The following is a 22,420-nucleotide window of genomic DNA, read 5'->3' on the forward strand; positions in this document are numbered from 1 at the left end:
CCATATAAATAAATAAATATATCCATTATTAATATTTCTATTTTAAATGTAAGTATAAGAAAACTCCAACTCAAAAAACTAAAATATAAAATAAGAAACTTCCACAACTGTCAAAGTGTCTGTCTTTTCCTGGTCTAATTCAAATTCAACCCCACTTCTTTATCCATCACATCCTCGCCCCCTAACGTTCCGCTCCTTCTTTTCCAAAAGAAGACACAAAAAGAAAAGAAAAAAAAAAACAGAAACGGAAAGTTCAGTCCAAACTCCGCATCTTCACTCATTCATCGCAGCCCCTGCATTCATCTTCGATGCTTGCTGGGGCAGTGATTCATTCACTTCAAAAATTATAGCTGAAGAAGAAGAGGGAAAAAAAAACCCTAGCGATCAAAATCAGTTACAGTACTAAGATGGTGTTCAAAGGTCGGTTTTTCTCATCAAAGAAATCGGAAACCTCAAGTCCAGATGGATCTTACAATAGTCCAGGATCCGGCGGGTCCAACTCCAACTCTCCGGTCCGATCCGATAAGAAGAAAGGCAAGTCTAAGGACAACTCTCCGAGCACACCTACGTCCTTGTCAAGTTTTGCTGCTAGCTTCAAAGATAAGAAGAAAAAGGATAAGGATGCTATTAATAAAGGCAAAGAAAGCCCAATTAGCGTGGAAGTTAAAAAAGAAACGGCGGCAACGTTCAATTTGAAGAAAGGAGGTGTAACGGAAACTAATAAAGAAGCTGCTGGGGCTACTACTGCTTTTCCGTTGTCACCGATAATGGCGTCATCGTTGGGCTTGAATAAAATTAAAACACGATCAGGGCCGTTGCCGCAGGAGAGCTTTTTTGGATATGGGAGTAGTAGTAGAGAGAAAGGAAATGCTTTAGGTTCCAGCAACTTGTCTAAGACTGTCGGTGATGGGCCGTCATTGAGTTCTGGTTCGGGCATGAAGAGTTTAGGGAAGAAGGATGAGAAGAAGTCAGTATTGGATTCTCCCGAGAATGCTCCATTGAGGGAAAGAAGCCCACATATACCAGGCCCATCAAGGCTGCAGAGTGGTGAATCATCTTCTGGAGCAGGTTAGAATCTTCTGGCCATTCCAATTCAGTTGAATTTTGTTGCAAAAAACTTGAAGAGACGCCCCTTAACTAAAATACGGATTTAGTGACAAATTTAGACTCATATAAGGACTCACATTACATAACTGAGCCATGTCGTGAATCAACATGTTTCTTGGCCAACCACATTGCTAAAAAATAGTAGCACTACAACTGAAGAGGTTTAAATGAGGCATTATGTAACCCTGCTAGGATTTATAGCAATGAAATCTCTTGCTTACTGATAAAAAAGGTCTAGCTGTTGTCATAGGACATAAGAGCTCTCTCATTAATGCGCATAGGCTAAGTAAAGTTTCATGAGTACGAAATTAGCTGGTTTGCTAAACACATTATGTATGTAGTGCAGGAACATTGAGGAAAGAAAATAGGCATTAGACTAAGGAAATGCAGCTGGTTCTCCCATGTTTTTTAGTTCACAAGATATTGTACAACTACTTTTTCACTACATTGTGTAATTAAACCTTATGCCACCCTGCTCCCTTTTTTGGCTGCTTTAGTTTTGGTGTCCATTTATCCTGCTACAAATTAACATAGGGAAAAGATGTAAATTGGCAGTAATGCATTCGGATGAGAGAAATTGATAGCATGTTCGTTATCCTTAGTTGCTATAAAAGGGATCAAATTCTAGACTGCTCACAACTTTATGTATTATGTAAATTCTAGTTGAAAAGTTCTCTTTCTCTCCTTTCATTTTTCTCCTACTTGGAAAGGTGTTGTTGCTTGCTGATAATTCACTATCGTAATTAATTTGTTGCAGAAACCATCTAATAAGCTTGAAAAAAAGATTGAGAGCTTTGTTATTAGACTTATCTGGATAATGGTGGACATCATCTGAGAGCTCAGAAACTTTACATGAACTCATGATCCAAAATTTCATATTCTTATTCCCCTATTGACTATAGATTTTGCGGGGTTCATGATGAGTAAGTATTTTCATTTGCTTATTGCATTGTTGTGATAGGGCAATTCGATTCATCTTGGGGCCATTCTGGAGGTCTCAGAGGCATAGATGTATGTACTCCCGAATTGAAGGTAAAAAGGTTTAATGAATACCTATTGCATTAGTTGATTCTTTCTTGCTGTAGCGTTACCCGTAGTCTAATGAAAATGTGCTTTGTAGACATCTTATGAATGTGATAATCCAAAGGAGTCCGAATCACCTCGCTTTCAAGCTATACTGCGGGTAACCAGTGCACCTAGGAAAAGGTCTCCTGCAGATATAAAAAGTTTCTCCCATGAACTTAATTCCAAAGGTGTACGGCCTTATCCATTCTGGAAGCCTCGAGGTTTAAACAATTTAGAGGTAATGTAATCTTTCGTGCTTGGTTCTTTAAGTTAGTAATGAATGATCAACTATAACCAATTTCTTGCAATTTTAAAAGGAGGTCTTAACGATGATTAGAGCAAAGTTCGACAAAGCAAAGGAGGAAGTGGACTCTGATTTGCGTATTTTCGCAGCAGATCTGGTTGGAGTTCTGGAAAAAAATGCAGAAACTCATCCAGAATGGCAGGAAACGATTGAAGATTTGCTGGTTTTGGCTCGGAGCTGTGCAATGACATCGCCGGGGGAATTTTGGCTCCAATGTGAGGGGATTGTTCAGGACCTGGATGACAGACGCCAGGAACTTCCAATGGGTACACTGAAGCAGCTGCATACTAGGATGCTTTTTATACTTACAAGGTGTACACGATTGCTTCAATTCCACAAGGAAAGTGCATTTGCTGAGGATGAACCTGTATTTCAACTTCGTCAATCGTTGCAGCCTGTGGAAAAACGCATTCCTCCAGGTATGGGAAGAAATAGTAAGATCTCTGGTCCTATGCAATTCCCAAAGGTGCCGGCCCCAAGAAAATTTTATAGTCAGGAACAACATGGGTTAGAGTGGAAGAGAGATCAGGCTGTACAGCAAGGAGACTCTCAGGCCTTGCAAGCTGAAAGTCTTAAAAAATTGGAGTCTCCTGGTGGAAGGGGAGATCGAATGGCATCCTGGAATAAATTTCCAACTCCAGCAGTAAAAAGTCCCAAACAAGCTTCTCCAACCAAGGAGGACACGATTGATGGCAATATTGAACCTTCAAAGCTATTTATGAACAAAAGAGGAACTCCTGATGTAGATCTAGCTGCTGCCAAGCATCCTCAGCTTCTTTCTGCTAAAGACTCTCATGCACACTCTTCAATTCCTTCCAAGCACCAGTATAAAGTTTCTTGGGGCCACTGGGGTGATCAACCAAGTGTATCAGATGAAAGTTCAATAATTTGTCGCATTTGTGAGGAGGAGGTTCCCACTTTGCATGTGGAAGACCACTCCAGAATTTGTGCTATTGCTGATCGTTGTGATCAAAAGGGTCTTAGTGTCAATGAGCGCTTGATTAGAATTGCAGATACTCTTGAGAAGCTCATGGAGTCATTTTCACAGAAAGACTTCCAGCCAACTGTTGGAAGTCCAGATGTCGCAAAAATATCAAACTCTAGTGTAACCGAGGAATCTGAACCTTTCTCTCCAAAACTTAGTGATTGGTCACGCAGAGGTTCAGAAGACATGCTGGACTCTTTTCCTGAAGCAGATAACTCTATGTTCATGGATGAACTTAAAGGTTTACCCACTATGTCATGTAAAACTCGCTTTGGACCAAAGTCAGATCAAGGAATGACAACATCATCTGCAGGCAGCATGACCCCTAGGTCCCCCTTGCAGACACCAAGGACAAGTCAGATAGACCTGTTATTGGCAGGTAAAGGTGGTTTCTCCGAGCATGACGATCTCCCTCAGGTAGCTGCCAATACACTACTGCCTACTTTTTAATTTCATTATTTTTTTGGTGATCAAGGTGAGAATTTGTTTTGCAGCGCTCAACGGCTGCATGGACTTGTATATATCTTTCGCTGATTTATTATATGTAATTGCTTAATTGTTATTAAAGTGGAAATATGATTAGCATTTTCAGTTCTGATTTGAGCTGTATTTTCTGTCTTATTCTTTGGAGTTGCTCCATTTGAAGTTTGAGAACCTTGTGTTTCTTGCAACATATTGATTGAAATAGAGTTTATAATGATATTTCCCTGTCTCACTGTAAAGCTTCAGTAATATTTATCTTATATCCTACAGTTGCTCGTGTTAGTGTAGTATATTTGGTATTGACTTCTTTAAATAACCTGCTTCCATATTTTCAGGAGTTCTGAATTTTGACATTTTGATGTTATAATTTTTTATGTTGCAGATGAATGAACTGGCAGATATTGCTCGATGTGTGGCAAATACGCCTTTAGATGATGATCAGTCTCTGTCCTATTTGCTCTCTTGCCTTGAAGATCTGAAAGTTGTGACGGAACGCAGAAAGTTGGATGCACTTACAGTGGAAACGTTTGGAACCCGCATAGAAAAGCTGATAAGGTAATTTAGTTTCTTGCTTGTGATTTAACCCTGCTGGTGCTTTCCGAGAAAAAGATAAATTGTAAGAATTGTGACATCAGGCGGCGAGGAAATAAAAGGAAGGAATAATACTTTTGTCTTTCTACTTCAGGGAGAAGTATTTGCAACTATGCGAACTAGTTGATGATGACAAGGTTGATATCACTAGCACTGTCATTGATGAAGATGCTCCCTTGGAAGATGATGTTGTACGTAGCTTGAGAACCAGCCCTATTCATTCGAAAGACCGTACCTCTATAGATGACTTTGAGATAATAAAACCAATTAGTCGTGGTGCATTTGGCCGTGTTTTCTTGGCAAAAAAGAGAGCAACTGGAGATTTCTTTGCAATTAAGGTACTACTGACAGTTTGCTATAGGAGTTTCTTTTTTTGTTGATCAACTCTCGTGAGCCTTTTATTTTCTTTAATTTATTTTTGTGTTGATCAACCCTCTGTCGTGTTTTCCTTTCCTTTTAAAATGATTTTCATGTGATATGTGAGCAAGCACCTCTAAAGCTATCTCCCTAAACCCCAGCCAAGAGACAACTGAAACAAGAATTCCATGTCATCAAGTTGTTTTCATATGCATTTTGTCATCTCTAGAAGAGGAATTTATGATGAATTTGGGGATGTATCTGGAAGGATTATGTAACAACGGCAAGACGTTCTTCATCACTTGGGAACACCATAACCTCAGGAAGAGGAAAGGAAAGAGATTGGCGAGAGAACATTTAGAACCAAAAGAATACATAAACAGTATATTAAAAAAACCATTTTAAAACCTTCATTACCCAATTGCCTTTTGGCAATTCCAGGGAGTTGCATAGTTAACTTTATGATGTATATATGTGTGCTTCAGTTTCCTATCAAAAAGGCGTCTGCACATCTATATCTTTTCAAGGTCTTGAGCAGGGGAGGTGTAATTTCTTCATCGTTTAACTGAGGTCTCCCATTTCTATTCTGCTGGATATGTGTTGTCGGCATGTCTGTTGGTTTCTCTGATGATATTATTTTTACTTCTCAGAAGCTTCTGGTCTGTGGAACCACGATTTAGGTTGAGAACCATTCTGCTTTCCTGCATCAGTTACTCTCATTCAGTTGAATTTGGTTTTATGCCTTATTTGTGCTTTATACTTTTTTGAGCATACATGAAAGTTTTGCTCAACTCAAAGTAAAAAAGAACTTGGCCCTCCATGAGTGCTGGTGGTAGAGTATGCTGCTTTTCTGATCCCACCTCTTCTTAGCCTTATAGTCAATATCTTAATTGCGCAAGTGTTGATTTTGTGTGTCAGAAAAGGATGTTTATTGTGGCTGTCCAACTTACATGTTTAGTCTACAGGTTTTGAAGAAGGCAGATATGATACGCAAAAATGCCGTTGAGAGTATCTTGGCGGAACGCGATATTTTAATATCGGTTCGCAATCCCTTTGTGGTGAGCATGGTGAACTGAGAAAGCTTTTACTTCTAGACATGATAAACTGTTTCACTAATTTCTTACGTATTAGGTTCGCTTCTTCTACTCTTTTACTTGCCGTGAAAATTTGTACCTTGTGATGGAATACCTGAATGGGGGGGACCTGTATTCATTGTTGAGGAATCTTGGTTGCTTGGATGAAGATGTTGCTCGTGTATATATCGCTGAAGTAGTGAGTATTTCTATCTCCCTTACAAACATTGTGCACAACATGATTAAACATAAATCTGATACTCTGAGCTGATCAGGTGCTTGCTCTGGAATATCTGCACTCTTTGCGAGTGGTTCATCGTGATTTAAAGCCAGACAATTTGTTGATTGCTCATGATGGTCATATCAAGGTATTGTTTCTCTTATATTTTACTTTTATAAGTGCTGTCAATTCGGATTTAGCTAAGAACTGAGCACAATGGAAGCAAAGAATCTATATTGGTGATACCAATAAGTTGAGACTAAGGTTTAGGTGTTGCTACACGTCAGTTTTTCGTGTTTGCAAGGAGTCTTTATAGTCTGGTTGGAGACTTGTATATCGGTGTAGGAATGAGTGTGAGACTTAAAAGCACTTCGAGTAGCCCCTAATTTATCTTAGAAGACAAATTGTGAAATGGGCCACGATAAAGCAGAATGGTTATAGAGGAATCATATAGTAGGCACGACTAGTTTGGGATTGAGGTGCAATTGATTGATTGAGTGAAATGGAGTTATATGACTGTTTTAACTGGACTTGTATTCCAGATATGTTAGTTCTGGATTTCAACTTTTTGGGAATTGGGGGGGGGGGACGATTTATTGGTTCTCCTACTTTATTGGTTTGAAGACAGTTCTCTTAGATCCTCCAGCTTGTTTCTTTCTATCTTAGCAAGTGCACGTTTGGTACCCATGTTGCACCCTCCCCCCTCCCGGCTTTGGTTCAGTGGTAAGAGTACGACGAGCGATGTGTGGGTTAGGCGCACGTCACGTGTTCAAGCCCAGCATGGACAAAGTCTGGTATTTAACTGAAGAAGGGCAAAGGTGCGGAGCTAATATCTAACAAGTTTCGACCGTGCACCTACTTGTTTTCGGGATTTATCGGCTATCAAAAATTGCTTGGTATCCATGTTGTTAACGGTGTAGCTTGCCAGCATGTCAGGAATGTATGTGAATGTCAACCTGTAATTCATAGTATTGAACTGGGAAATTTCATGAGTGGACTTGGGCCAGGCTTGTCACATCAAGTTGGTAATTCTGCTATGCATTTCAATCTTGACCAAATAAAGGCCTAGGTTTGGAATATAAAATAATTAAGGCAACTGTTTAATCGAGTTAAAAGTTATGGAACACGTCTTTCAGTGAAACACGATAAACATATATTGGTTTACAATAGTTTGTCGCCATGGATATGACTATTTGCATAGTAAGTGTAACAGCTTACTCTGAAATGCTATGTAACCACAGATCGTTTTGCCAAAGCATTCTTAGGTTCTTTAATGGAATCTAACATGATAAATCCTCTAATAAATAAAAGCAATTGAGGGTTTTAGTGAAGTAATATACTCTTTAGTGCATAGGGTTTAAGTCAAGTTGTTTATACAGTTCTTTTGGGGGTTATATAATTCAGCCTTTTTTTTCCATACTCATACTGTCCTTCCATCGTTATATTATTTGTTTCCTTTTTGAGCTTGGGTCTCTTGCTTGGGCCGAGGGTCTACCAGAAACAACCTTTCTACCCCTACAAGGTAGGGGTAAGGCTGCATACGCACTACCCTCCCGAAACCCCTACTTGTGGGATTACACTGGGATTGTTGTTGTTGTTTTTGAGCTTGGGTCGAGTATGCTTATGTTAATTATCCCTTCTCAAGCAAATCACTGAAGTGTAATTTCATATGTTTTTGCTGATGTAAGCAGGTCTTGTCAATTGGTGTACAGATGTTTGCCCTTGTTAAAAAGCAGCTCATCTTTCGATAAAATTGCTTGAAATGCATTAAGTATTTTCTTAGTGAGGTTGAATTTCTATTATTCTGCTCTTTTGCCTATAGATCTTAATAGTAGTCAACCTAAAATGCAAAGGTTCCTGATTGACCTGTTTCTTTTGTGGTTTCTGGTTTGAAGTTCATTATCATGTTTAAGCATGCAGTTTTCGTGCTGATGAGTTAGCTATAATGGTGCTATTGTTTACAGTTGACGGACTTTGGGCTTTCTAAAGTTGGTCTTATCAATAGCACAGATGACTTGTCTGGTCCGGCAGTCAGTGGAGCATCCATGATGGAAGATGATGAATCTCAGTTATTGGCACCTGAGCATCAGCAGGAGAAGCGCGAGAAACGTTCTGCTGTTGGCACACCAGACTATTTGGCACCCGAAATCCTTCTAGGAACAGGGCATGGTATGTATGAACTAATTTATCATTTGAGAAGTGGCAGATGAAGCAATCAGATATATATCAGCCTGTTGTCGTCCATGATGGAAGATGATGAATCTTAGTTGTCGAAATTGTTGCTTGGTTTAGAGATATTCAAATCTTCGTATTAAGCCTCTGTTTAAGTTGTCATATCTTTGTAGTTTAGCTTTATCTTTAACCTGGAAGAAAACTATTTGGATGTGATAGCATTCTTCTTTGGTGCCATTATGTTTCTGGTTAAGTGGTGGTTACCACAGCTTAATTTTTTTTGCAGGTTTCACGGCTGATTGGTGGTCTGTGGGTGTTATCCTCTTTGAGTTGATTGTTGGCATTCCACCTTTCAATGCGGAGCACCCTCAGGTTAATATTTTGTAAAATTGTGTTTATTGTTTATTGTCCCATGTAACATTCTGAGTGTATTTCGTTGATCAGTTTTTTGTGTTTGCATAGAAGAATGAACAACTATTATTCTTTATGCTTTACGTTATGTTCAAATCTTTCTCTATATTGCTTAAGCAATTTTTTCAATTGTGGGAAGAGATGGCATAGTCTGTGGAATACTTTGAAATGCCGTTTTGGGGACGTCCTATTAAAATTGGAGCTATAAGGTTGGAATACTTGAAATAATGCTAGTTTCTATCTGGTGGAAATATACTCATCTCCTAACAGCTTGTTTCACTTGGAATATGAAACCGATTTTAATTGCTTCAACGTACATTAAATAACTGATTTCATACTAACCGTCTGAATTCTGAGAAATATGTGGATATAGCAAAAAGAAACGACTTCCTCAAATGATTACCGATTTGATTAATAGAACTGATTTAATCATAGAACCAGGTGAAAAAGATTAAACCAAATAGGACCTAAATGTATTTATGAGAAACAACTTAGATCTTCATTTTAAAGAAAGCAGCATGTTTTTGCGTTTTCGCTTTTTCTTTCACAATTGTAGCACTCGGGACATTCTTTGCCCTCACATTGACTCTTCATCTTTTCTGATTTTATTTATAGTTTTTTGCATGTGATCCAGACTTTAAGCTGCTTTTTTTTTTTGAGTAAATATGTCTTACATGATGATAACTAGTTTGCTTAGCATTTTTTAGAGTTGACGAGTGAGGGTTGGGACTTCGAGTCACCAAAGGAGGGAAGACAATAGATGTTGCTGGGTTGGAGGTTAGGGTTAGGTGGAAAAAAAGTATTGTTTAGTGTTAAAAGTTTTTTTTTTAACCTTCTAAAAAATAAATGAGTTTATAGAAAAATACTTGGAATCAATGCAAACTTAGCTAAATATAGGAGACAATGGAAGAAAAAGATCCATATTGGTGATATCTAATAGTTGGGAATAGGTTTTAGATTTGTTATAGAACTTTCATTATATATGTGTGTGTGTGTATATATATATCCATATTGGTGATATCTAATAGTTGGGAATAGGTTTTAGATTTGTTAGAGAACTTTCATTATGCGTGTGTGTGTTTATATATATATATATATATCCATATTGGTGATATCTATATGTATATATATGTATGTATGTATATATATATGTACGTATATATAATGTACACACACATGCATATATGCACACACTTATTCACTTTTATTTTATTTGGTTTGAGTGATAATATGAGCTGAGCTTAAATGAAGCAACAACAACAACAACAAACCCAATATAATCCCACGAGTGGGGTCTGGGGAGGGTAGTGTGTACTCAGACCTTACCCCTACCTTGAGGGTAAAGAGGTTGTTTTCGATAGACCCCCGATTGAAGGAAAGAAAAAGAAAGCAGTAACAACCAACAATACCAACAACAAGATAATAAGGGAACAAGCAGTATCAACAGCAAGATAATAAGAAATATGTAGTAATAAAGATTGTCAATGAGCTTAAATGAAGCAGTGATGATTTATATAGCCGACGCCAACTTGTTTGAGATTGAGGCGTAGTCGTTGTTATTGTTTATTAAATGAGTTTAATAATAAAACTAAAGAGCAAAAAGGAAGTCCTAGTAAATTATATGAATTTCGTTGCTAGATGTTTATGGATCTATTACTAATAGCATCACTTATAGGTATTGTGAACTGCTATTTCATGATATGAGTTACCAATCAATGAACTATGCCTCAACCCGAAACTCGTTGGGATCAACTAAATAAATCCTTGTTATACTCGTGACAATTTTATGAAATCTGGTAGGGAAACCTTGGTGTAACTGGTAAAGTTGTTGCATGTGACCAGGAGGTCACGGGTTCAAGCCATGGAAACAGCCTTTTGCAAAAATGCAGGGTAAAGCTACGTACAATAGACCCTTGTGGTCCGGCCCTTCCCCGAACCCCGCGCATAGCGGGAGCTTAGTGCACCAGAAAAAGTTAAATTTGACCGCTTTATTCTTTTCTGATAACCATTTGGCCACTTTATTCTTTTGCTTTCTTAAATCAATAAACAATTAGCTCGCAAGCAAATACCATTAGTTCAGTTCAAAAAAAAAAATACCATTAGTTTGTTACCTTCTTATTGGATTATTATTTCCTTTAGTGAATGTGAATCGCATATTTTAATTTGTTGTTGTTATGGAGATTATTTGATGGAATACTTTCTCTTGTCGAGTAACTTGCTGTCCTCTTTTCATATTTCTTTTAAGTGTCTTTATTGATTACACTTAACAATTTCAGACGTTGATTATTGAATGCAAAAGTGAATGTAACTCTCAAATTCCGAACTTGGTATATAAACAGTTAATTGCTGACAGTAGCACTCTTTTAGCGGTTTCTATTTTTTCTTGGATATATTATGCTGATGTTTTTGCATAAGCGCTTTTAAATTTTGTATTAACCTTTTCTTGTATGTAGAAAATATTCGACAATATTCTCAATTGTAATATACCTTGGCCTGGAGTTCCTGAGGAGATGAGTTTTGAGGCGCATGATCTGATTGACCGGTAAGAGAATCTTTCTGCCTGATCTTTTGTATCCCAACGTAGTCTTGCTTCTTAGCTGTGAGTATTTTTTTTGACCTTCTCTTGTTTCTGGGCAGAAGCATGCGTGAATTATGAGATGTTATTTTCCTATGTGAGTAATCAGTTTTATGGACTTCCGAGAGGCCACATTAAATTGGTTTTGACTACTAACACTAATGTTTTATTAAAAGATTTATTTTACCTGACCTTATCCAAAAAATATATTAAAAATTTTATTAGTAAATGATCTGAACACGGTTGTGACACTAAAGCAAATTTCAAATGCTTTTAGCTAATTTCTTCTCCACCTTGATGTTTTCATGTGCATGGATGCACTTCAGCGACTCCCGAAGGTGGACACTACTTTCTCTGAAGACTCTTTAATAGTATCAAATCCTTTTCTCAGGAACAGGAAAAAAAAGTGTCATCGCAGAAAGAATAACTTTGACCAGTCATATCACTAAGTAGATCTCTTCTGCCAAATGAGAGAATGAGTTGGGGGTTTCTAACCTACTATTTGATATGGAGTTCAATGAATCAACTATGCCTAATAAGTGAATCCGCTGGATCCATTTGATTCTATTTGTGCCCATTTCATCCCAATACTATTATCAAGTGGAGCTAATTCTATTATCCTCAAGTGCATTTACTCAGATTTTACTAGCCTTGTCTACGTCTTAGTTCTTTGAATTAGGATGACCAAGCTTTAATAACATAAAGCACAGTTACCTATAAAAAAATAGAAAAATAAAACATGTCTCTCTTCTCAAATTAAACACAAATATCATAGAAACATGACTTTCTTCTCTGTCTAACAGATGTATCATAGAACTATATCTTATCCGTTTCTCAATTTCAGGCTGCTGTCATTGTCAATTTCAGGTTACTAACAGAAGATCCTAACCAGAGACTTGGAGCCGGCGGAGCCTCAGAGGTGGCATTGGTTTTCTATCAACATTGATATGAACCTAGTTCTATTCATTCTTTGAAAGTTTAAATCATTGGAATTCATCTGGAAACAAATATAATTCTTATGCAGGTGAAGCAGCACCCCTTTTTTAGAGATATTAACTGGGACACACTTGCTAGACAGAAGGTTTGACTGCAATCTCTATTTTATTTTTGCTGTGCGTATAGTAGCTGATAGATCAATGATGTCCCTCGTAAGCTAATCACTTTTGCACCAATGGTTGTATGTTTCTCAGGCTGCATTTGTGCCTGCTTCAGAAAGTGCACTGGATACAAGTTATTTCACCAGTCGCTTCTCTTGGAATCCTTCAGATGAACGTGTATATGCAGCCAGTGAATTTGAGGATTCTAGCGACAATGGTAGTGTTAGCGGTAGTAGCAGTTGTTTAAGTAATCGTCATGATGAAATGGTATGTTTACGACCAACGTATTTAAGGTTTATTTGGGAATCTGGATATTTTATTGGTGTGTGTGTTTAACTTCAATGCATTGCTGAACAGGTTGATGAGTGTGGCGGTCTTGCAGAATTTGAATCAGGCTCTTCCATCAACTATTCTTTTAGTAACTTCTCATTCAAGGTAATTTTATATTCGATCATACTTTGATTCACGACACTTGATGCATGCTTCCTTTGCTTTTGATTGTTATCGCTTTGTGTCATTTTGGCTTACTAAGCTTTTCAATGTTATAACAAGGAGAGAAAACATGCTAAACAAGTAAAGAGTTTCTTGATTCTGGTATATAACAATTGTGGTATTGAACCTATGAGTCATACCAGGAAAAAGTGATAGAGCTTAGACTTGGGACATTCCCGCAGGTGACAAAAGATTAGTTTGGATTTGTGCCTAATAGATCTGCATCTGAGTTTATATTTCTGCTAAGATAACTGAAGGAATTTTTTAAAGAGACGAAGCAACATCTTCACGTGGATAAAGAGTACGGTAGAGTGTAAAAATAGCTTTGTGAGTTGGTGGGTAAGGGAGAAGAATGGAATTCATATCAAATAACATAAGTGCCTTAAATGATATGTAGGAAAGAGATGTAAGATGATATGTAGGAAAGAGATGTAAGACAGTGGGGAGGGGATACAAAAGAGTTTTCTATAACCATGCATCATTCTTTAAAGAAATTGCCATGGATTTACACTAGTGATTAGCCTTGTGTCTGTACTCCTTTACACTTAGTTATGGATGAGTTGACCAATAGCATATGAGGTGAAATTTCATGGTGTATGGTATTTGCAAATCATTTTGTGCTATAATTGAGGAAACCAGTGAGATAGTCAACCAAAAAATTGAACCATAGATGTGTTTGCGGCGCTTACGTACAGAAATTTCAAATGTCTAGTCTCAGCTTTCTAAGAGAGAGGATAGAATGATAGATTGGAAACATGACAGTTGAAATGAAAGAGAGCTATGAGAGTGTCCTGTGATAGGAGGATACCGACCAATGTGAAAGGCAAGTTTTATAGAACTGTTGGAAACCGGCAATGTTACATCTGAGTGAATGTTGGATCTCTAAGGCTAACAAATCAACAAGATTTGTGCTGTTGAGATGCAGATAAAAGAACATATAATGTCTTAAAATGAATCAAGTGAATGCAAATGAAGCAAAATTGAATTTAACATTTATTCCTTTTCTGGTGGACCAATCATCCTGTGATCCCCGCGCTGAGTGATTCTCTCCACACAAAAAAAGAAAAAAAATGAAAAATACCATGTGTTGTTCCATAAACATAAACATGCGATTTTGTAAATTAGAACCCATTGTGGGGTGTAACTAGATAACATCTATCGACTAGTTCTCTGATACAAATCCTTCAACAGGACTCTTCTTTTTCTAGTACAAGTAAACCCATTAGCGGAAAAATTCTAGAACCCATGTTTCGAGTATAAGAAAATCCTTCACTAAAAAGATACTAATGCATCCTTGAGGGAATGTCGTTTAAGTCCAGAAGTTAGTGTATTGGATGCCTGGGTAGTTGCAGCTAGTCTAGTAGAGCTAAATCAGCACCAAGCAAATCTCCTTTATAGTCTTTCTCCGCTTTCCCACCAAGCGTGTCTGTACTCCCTTCCTAACATAATTTACTAAATATCCAATTCCTATACTCGGTAGGATCGCCTGCAGCTAGACATTGGTGTTACAATATTAGATAAGTTTAAAATGTGACGCCTGCAGCTAGACATTGGTGTTACAATATTAGATAAGTTTAAAACTTATCACATATGTCAGAAGATAAATGAGAGGAACTTCAGATGGTTTGGTCATGTAAACCCATGAATAATCTCATGGAGGATGAACAACCAATACACCGGAAGAGTTGTCTATAGGTGTGTAAAACAAGGATGATTATCTCATGGAGGAGTTGTCTCAGCAGATGTATAATCTCTTAGAACTCATGAATTTGGCAATAGAACACAAAGTGATATGATTCAGGTTATAACCAGCGGAATAATTGAAAATAAATTGATTAATAATGTCATTCATGCAATTCCAATTTTACTGTCCTATCTGTATGTCTGAAAAAACAATTGGTGTATCAAAATCAATCACACATAAAGAACGATAAAAAAGAACCAAAGATGCAAACTCAAGAAGGAAAAATTACCGTGGCTTGAGAGTAACCCAAAGGTTCATTCTGAACAAATAGGGTTCCAGCCTCACAATGATGTTTATTAATCTCACCTTATCAAAAAATGATGTTTATTAATCTCAAAATATGCAAAACTAATCGCTGGACCCCTACCTTGTGAGGAAAATGTGAGAAATAATACACTGGAAAAATATTATTGATGTATTAACTATGTTACAATGAGTCCTATTTATAAGTAACTTACTCCTATTACATACTGGACTAGGACTAATTGCATATATTCACATAACTATTATAACATTCCCCCTCAAGCTGGTCCATACAATCATATGTACTTAGCACTCCCCTCAAGCTGGTCCATACAAATCATATGTACTGAGCTTGTTTACGTAACTAATACGAGGACCACTAAGAGTATCTTTTCTCTAGCAAAGTGACAGTCAATCTCATATGTTTAGTTCTCTCATGAAACACTGGATTTGATGCAATATGAAGAGCAACTTGATTATCACACACAAGTTCCATCTGGCTGATCCATACAAATCATATGTACTGAGCTTGTTTATGTAACTAATACGAGGACCACTGAGAGTATCTTTTCTCTGACAAAGTGGCAGTCAATCTCATATGTTTAGTTCTCTCATGGAACACTGGATTTGATGCAATATGAAGAGCTACTTGATTATCACACACAAGTTCCATCTGGGTGATCTCACCAAATTTCAACTCCTTGAGTAACTATTTGATCCAAATTAGCTCACATGTCGCCATAGCCATTGCTCGATATTCTGCTTCTGCACTAGACCAAGCAACCACATTCTGTTTCTTGCTCTTCCAAGACACCAAATTACCTCTTACTAAGACACTATTCAGACATAGAACTTATATCAGAAGGTGATCCTGTCCAATCAGCATCTGAGTATCCAACGATCTGCTCATGACCTCGATCCTCAAACAATAATCTTTTCCCTGGAGCTGATTTTATATGCCGAAGAATGCGGACAATTGCATCCCAATGACTATCACAGGGAGAGTCCATAACTGACTCACAACACTCACAGGAAAGGAAATATCATGTCTAGTCAATGTGAGGTAATTTATTTTACCAACCAGCCGCTTATATCTTGCAGGATCGCTAAGAGGCTCCTCTATCCTTGCAGAAGTTTAGAATTCGGACTATAACCTATTATTCATGTCTCCTCAAGAATGTCTAAGGCATACTGCCGTTGTGGGATCAAATACCTGAGCTAAACTGAGCAACCTCAATACCCAAAAAATACTTTAATCTGCCTAGATCCTTAGTCTGAAAGTGCTGAAAGAGATGTTTCTTTAACTTAGTAATACCATCCTGATCATTGCCGGTAAAAACAATAATGTCAACATAAATGACCAGATAAATAAAGAGATTTGAAGCAGAATGCCAATAAAACATAGAGTGATCAGCTTCACTACAAGTCATGTCAAACTCCTGGATAACTGTGTTGAACTTATAAAACCGGGCTTGAGGAGACTGCTTTAGACTATAAAGTGGCTAGCGCAAGCGACATACAAGGCCACTAGACTCCCCTCGAGCAACAAAATAAGGTGGTTGCTCCATATAAACTTCAACCTCAAGGTCACTGTGACGTATGTTACATTACCTATCTACAATGAGTCCTATTTATAAGTATACATAGTACATAATCTACTCCTACTACATAGGGGACTAAGACCAATTACATATATTCACATGACTATTCTAACAGGAAAAATATCAAAAAATAAAATATCCTCAAAATACTTGTATGTTGGCTCATCTGATGTGCTTCCTTGTTTTGCGCTACAACATAGATTCGCGATGTTCTATGTGATTCCTCTTTTGGTGCTCTCTTTCAGCTTTGATCAATCAATTGTTACTTTTGCTATATGTTATGTTTTCTGTTGGTGCTAAGGAGCCATTACATATTTGATTGACTGGTCAAATTTTTTTAACTTTTCTTCCTGCAGAATCTCTCCCAGCTTGCATCAATCAATTATGATTTGCTTTCGAAAGGTTGGAAAAATGATCAGCCGACAAATCCTAATGCATAGCCAAATGGCACTTGCATGTCTGAGTATCAGATTTAATTTTTCTTTTGGGCCAAAGTGATGAAAAGGATGGTCGGCCATCATCTCCTGTCTATATACCTTGTAAATGTATGTACTTGCCTAATAGTGTTCTATTCCGTAGCACTATTGTTATGCTTTAGAAGATGATTGAAACCTTTTGTCGTCCTTTTGCAGATATATATAAGCAGCTTAAAGACTGTGACTGACTACTGAAGGATGTGTTTTGTCATACAAACAAGTATCATGCCGTAAGGTTGTGGTTTGGGTTGTTTCATTAAGTTTTTATTATTCTTCTGTTCTCATGCACAGCCGCGAGAGGCCCTCCAGTCATTGGCGTTAGGGCCTCTGATTGTACTGATAATTTCCCCTCCACAGCAATAAAAACACATCCCATGCTTTACTCGTTCCTGCAAGTATTTGCTTAACTTTTTTCTGCGCTTCAGGTCCTGGCTAATTTCGCTGTTGAGATTAGTCTAAGGCCTCTCTTATCTGTTATTTTGGCCTTTGCTAAGAAGAGGAAAATTAAAATAATAATCAGTGCAGTAGTAAGAAAAGTCTCCTATTCTTTTTATGTGCACACTTGCATGTACAAGTATTGATTTTATTTTGCCAGTACCTTGCCTTAGTTAAGCTAATCTTACAAGATGCCTAGATAAATTGCATTTAACACTTACCTGGTCCAGAATGGACTATCTTTTCTTTTTTATAGTCTCTCTAATAGTTATGCAATTGAATAATCGATGCAGTTCTTGAAATATTTTTCTTTGGATTATGAAATGTGTATGATTTGGTGTTTGGTACGAGTCAGATGACAATGGTGTCTCGAGCAATGAATTTGTTTTCAGTAATTCGAGACTCAACCCTTCCTATCTGGTACAATCAATGGTATGGAGAATCTGGAGAAGAGTAAGTTGCTGCTGCAATCATATACAGTTTATGCTGTCCAACTTCTATTATCGTCCATTATACTCTGGGAAAATGGACAGAACTAAAGCAAGTTTAGATTCCTCCAAGGCTATCATTTTAAGTAAATGGAGAATGTTTTGGTGCAATACCCAAATAAAATAAGGAGGAATTTATAGTTTAGAACCTAGTAACTATAGTTTCCTATTTACCATTCCCAGCTACTGTTGAATTGTTATCATCTTGTATCACTTGTATTCAAATGCGTAATGAATACAATGTGTGTTAACTGTATTAGTTTGCGCAATGAATAAAACCTTATCAATTGTATTCGTTCGCGCAATTGTATTCATTCGCGCAACAAATACAACATGTATCAACTGTAACCAATGCAAAATAACAAGGTGTATATAAAGGATACAACTTGTATCAACTGTATTCGTTCGAACAACGAATACAACCAAGGCGAATACAGAAATACAAAAAAATAAAATGCTTTTGTTGAAAGTCAAACTCAAGATCTCAACTAAGCGGGCGCTCTAACCAACTGAGCTACAAGAGTTTGTTACTCTTTTGTTTTCGTTCAAAACAATTAATTTCTTGCTTTATGGATTTGCTATATGTTGCGATCAAACACACACGCAAGTATACCCGGTCGTCAAGTAATACAGTGACTCAAAAGTCGAATGTCGAACCCATAGAGACTTAGATTGATCGTTAACTAAGCAAACTAAAATCAATTTAATGTCCAAGATAACCAAAAGTTGGTTTTTCTATTGCAACTACTATTGCGAAATTTAAACACGTAACCAAGTGAGATATAGATTCCAAGGTTGTGGTCGATTTATCAATCCTATTGAGTTCGTAATTATACCTGTTAATCCAAATTATCTATGATTGCTAGTTGACCAGATCGTTTAAATAAATAGCATGTTTCCACAATACTATCCGTCTATCCATAATATATCAACCCTATATTCCTATGGTCTTGAATCTATCATGAACGAATATAATACGGTATTCAAATAAGCAAGACTGTTAGGTGTATTCCTATCCTAACCGTGAAATTTTTTCCCGAGCCACGGGTTCAGAAACAATCTCTATCTAATTCTACTCTAATCTAAACACGACTTTCTCAAGCGTAGCATAGATACTAAATAGAACTCAACTGCTGGCCAAACAATCAAGCAAGTATGCACAAAATTAGATAAACAACCAAGATGATAACTTGAATTAACGGTAATTTCATTAATAAACTCAATATTTATGACAACCATAACCCTAGAACGTGAAGTTTAGCTCCACATAGACATGGTAGCAAAACAACAATTCATCCAAAAAACGTAAAGATTACTAAGTTTGATGGAAGAAAGATGGAATCTGATGAATCCCGGCCTCCACAGCGGCTCCATGCTCTCCATAGGTCTAAAGTATGTCAAAAGTCCTAAAAATAATGTTTTTATATGTATTTATATCAAGTAGAGTCGGGCCTAGACGAAAACACCTTTTCTTGCGCAAAATAGGATTCCAGCTCTGTAAAAATTGCACAGGCGCGCCGCATGGGGCTACGCTCCACATGATGTGCTTGTGGGATTTATCAGGGAGCGTGCGAAATTGACAACAACAGCAATTTACATAGCCACGCCGTCCCACGCGCCACAGTTGTGTCTTTTTCTTAGAGTACGGATTTTTCTTGACTTTTTGATATCCAAGTGTGGTTCTCGACCCCCAAACGCGATCTCGGCTTGATCCCTTGGGCTTTTACTCAGACTTCAAAGTTTCAAATAGCCTAATTCATTCCATAACATCTACATAGCTCGGAATCGCTCATACAATGCATAAAACATGCAAATAGTGCAAAAGACTAGTGATTAAAGCTCAAACTTAATTAAAGTGTAGTAAATTAGAGTGTGATAAGTCACTAAAGTACGCAATTATAGGCTATCATCAACACTCCACACTTAAACCATTGCTCGTCCTCGAGCAATCAAGCTACACTTTATATAGACACGACCTTTTTAAACAATTCTCCTAACTTATCACACCAAGAATATTTTAAATAGACTAAGCACAAGAGCGTAACATCTTAGCCTCAAGATTTAACTCACAAGTACCACGCATTATTCACAACTCACTCACTTACTCTAACATAGAGGTCAATGACATTACCTTTTCTTCGTGAATCAAATGCCCTCACACAACAAAAGAGAGTAGTTCCACACACAATAAAATTTAAGAACAATTAGGAACTCAAGATAGAAATAATTCACTCACTCTCAGAAATAACATTCATATGCCACAAAAGATGCACCATAGGCTTACCCGTAGTGTACTACTCTACCAATCGAGCTCATTCAGTCTAGGATCAAGTAGTACTTTAATTGGTTGTAATGTAAACTGCATGACGGGTAAGATATATTTAGATATAAGAGTGACCACACCTCCCTAAGCACTTTAATACATACACTTTAACATTTAAAATTCCATACTTATGTCAAACCATACTCCACATTCACATCAATGTATATCAACTCCATACTTCTTTAAGCGCAATTACATCAATAGTCACAACTATCAAGGAATATTTTTCACAACAATACAACTATTTTTTCCCTTCTTTTTCAATTCAAGTGGCTCTTATTTTTTTTTTCAAAATAGTGCACCTTTCTCCTTATCTCATTAGTTCCACTCAAGAGCCAAACCAACCACACCACACTTTAATTTTTACAAAGTTCATAACAATTCAAGTGCTCATGAAAGGTGAAAGGTACAAATAGATGGTTAATTCAAACAAATGGGTAATGCTTGTAATGTGGTTGCCAAAGAAACAGGATTACAGGCTTAAAAGGATTAACTACGAAACATAACAATTAGGCGGGTAAAATATATATATCTTGCTCAACAAAGAAACGCCTATATCACTTCCAAGACTGAACAAAACTACTATTTCGCTTTGCAAACATACGAGGTAAGTTCTAGACATGAAATGCAATGCACAGACTAACACACAAACCTCACACACACATGACACATATCTCATTAAAAATTGGACTCATCAAGACACTCCAGTCAAAGTAGTTAAGCAAAGTTAAGATCATACAATTTAAGGTATTTATACAAGTGTCGAAAACTGAGCCTAAGCGTCACAACTAAAACACTCACTATTCTCAAGGCATAATAAAGTCAAGAGATTTTGCCATCAGTTTAAATCATAGCACAAGGTTTTCTATTTTAAAAAAATAAAAACTAACTACACTCGCTTCAAACAAAACCCTTGGAAAAGAACCGCGGTATAAAGAAAACCCAAGGGGGAACTGCTACACTACCTACAAGGAAAATCTTTTTGTCCTTTACCTTTAGACTTAAATTTCTCAAAAAAACTGTCTAGAAGATCCATCGTCGGGAAAAGCCCAACTTTTCTACTTTTTTTTTTGATTTTTTTGTTTCTTAGGGGCTAATAAAACACTACCCAACTATGAAAACAAAAATGCGAAGTCAACATTTTTCTAAAATACTACTACTAGTACTTATCTAGAGAGATTCTCCCTACCCTACACTTAAATGAGTGCAGTTTCCCCAATGCACAAATAAAACAAAACAACAATGAGGATGGACAAGAAACTTCCTGAAAGGCCAAAGGTCAAAGCAATAGCGGCTCACGGGTACTCAGACTTCCCCAGGCATGGTCTTTTGTGTGGGCACCCCACATTTAGTTCTCACCATCTAGGTCGCCTTTGCACTCTTCCAATGGCTTTGATTTATATGCTTATAATCCTACAAAATAAAAATGGACACTACAAAAATAATATTATAAAGAAAAAAATGAAAGAAAGAAATAAAGCTGGGTTGCCTCCTAACAAGCGCCTGATTTAAAGCCGCGGCACGATGTGAACCACTTTTTGTCTCCGCCTCGAACTTATGAATTGAGCCCCCAATTTGGCATCAAGCTTTTTGCTATATTCTCAGGGTAGTGGGATAAATATAGTTGGTCCAAGTAACCAATTTCACATTCTACACTTCTTGGCCTTCAGATGAGATATGTAATGCTGTCTCTCTGGCACAATAAATTCCAGAATGTAAGCACCTTGCTCCTCGTCTCCTCCAAAGGCTCGAATGACTCAATTTCTATATCATCATCCAAACACAATATCGAAAAATGCATGGAATGAGGACCAGTACGCCCCAACTCTAGAATTGTATCACTATTTACATCCTCATATGTATACACACTAGAGTCTTCAAATATAATATTATCTACTTCCTCACATGACTCTAAAGTGCTTTCTTCAACATGGACATCATCAATAAAAGTATCGTCGATTGATTGACTCTCCACTTTTAGCTCCTCAATTTGGCGTATAAGCTTCTTTTCAGCTTCACACAACTTAGAACTATTTTGTTGGGCGTTAGATGCAATAACCTTTGCATTCAATTGAGATTCCAAGTCGTGAATAGCGAAGCCAAATTTTTTGATCTTTTGTCCCAGCTCATCTCTTCCTTATATTAAGTCTTTTATCTTATCTGTAATTTTCTCACGTT

The 22,420-nt window shown here is 37.2% G+C and overlaps 1 protein-coding gene across 3 annotated transcripts; it reads left to right on the forward strand.

Moving 5' to 3' along the window:
• The first annotated feature begins 144 nt into the window (after positions 1–144).
• On the forward strand, positions 145–18,175 carry LOC104212250 (probable serine/threonine protein kinase IREH1). 3 transcript variants are annotated; one of them, XM_070171427.1, is made up of 19 exons: positions 145–1,068; positions 2,069–2,139; positions 2,228–2,410; positions 2,490–3,878; positions 4,327–4,499; positions 4,630–4,873; positions 5,858–5,950; positions 6,024–6,164; positions 6,241–6,333; positions 8,150–8,354; positions 8,644–8,729; positions 11,222–11,310; positions 12,211–12,262; positions 12,368–12,424; positions 12,534–12,707; positions 12,798–12,875; positions 16,877–17,065; positions 17,153–17,231; positions 17,725–18,175. In XM_070171427.1, the coding sequence occupies exons 1-17, from the start codon at positions 408–410 to the stop codon at positions 16,958–16,960; spliced, it is 3,873 nt and encodes a 1,290-aa protein (XP_070027528.1). In that variant the 5' UTR covers positions 145–407; the 3' UTR covers positions 16,961–17,065; positions 17,153–17,231; positions 17,725–18,175. The 3 variants fall into 3 exon arrangements, with proteins under 3 accessions (XP_070027528.1, XP_070027527.1, XP_009759769.2); XM_070171426.1 differs by having other exon boundaries at positions 17,787–18,175; XM_009761467.2 differs by lacking the exon at positions 17,725–18,175 and having other exon boundaries at positions 17,153–17,384.
• The last annotated feature ends 4,245 nt before the right edge of the window (positions 18,176–22,420 follow it).

Source organism: Nicotiana sylvestris, chromosome 3 (genome assembly GCF_000393655.2).
Source record: "Nicotiana sylvestris chromosome 3, ASM39365v2, whole genome shotgun sequence".
In the NCBI taxonomy this organism is placed as follows: domain Eukaryota; kingdom Viridiplantae; phylum Streptophyta; class Magnoliopsida; order Solanales; family Solanaceae; genus Nicotiana; species Nicotiana sylvestris.

What these genes read in the sequence shown, in the direction of transcription:
- LOC104212250 (XM_070171427.1), top strand. Translation starts at nt 408, where the DNA reads ATGGTGTTCAAAGGTCGGTTTTTCTCATCAAAGAAATCGGAAACCTCA. An exon ending in CCTTCTAGGAACAGGGCATG is followed by an intron (nt 8,355 to 8,643) that starts GTATGTATGAAC and finishes TTTTTTTTGCAG; the next exon opens with GTTTCACGGCTGATTGGTGG. An exon ending in GTAATCGTCATGATGAAATG is followed by an intron (nt 12,708 to 12,797) that starts GTATGTTTACGA and finishes ATTGCTGAACAG; the next exon opens with GTTGATGAGTGTGGCGGTCT.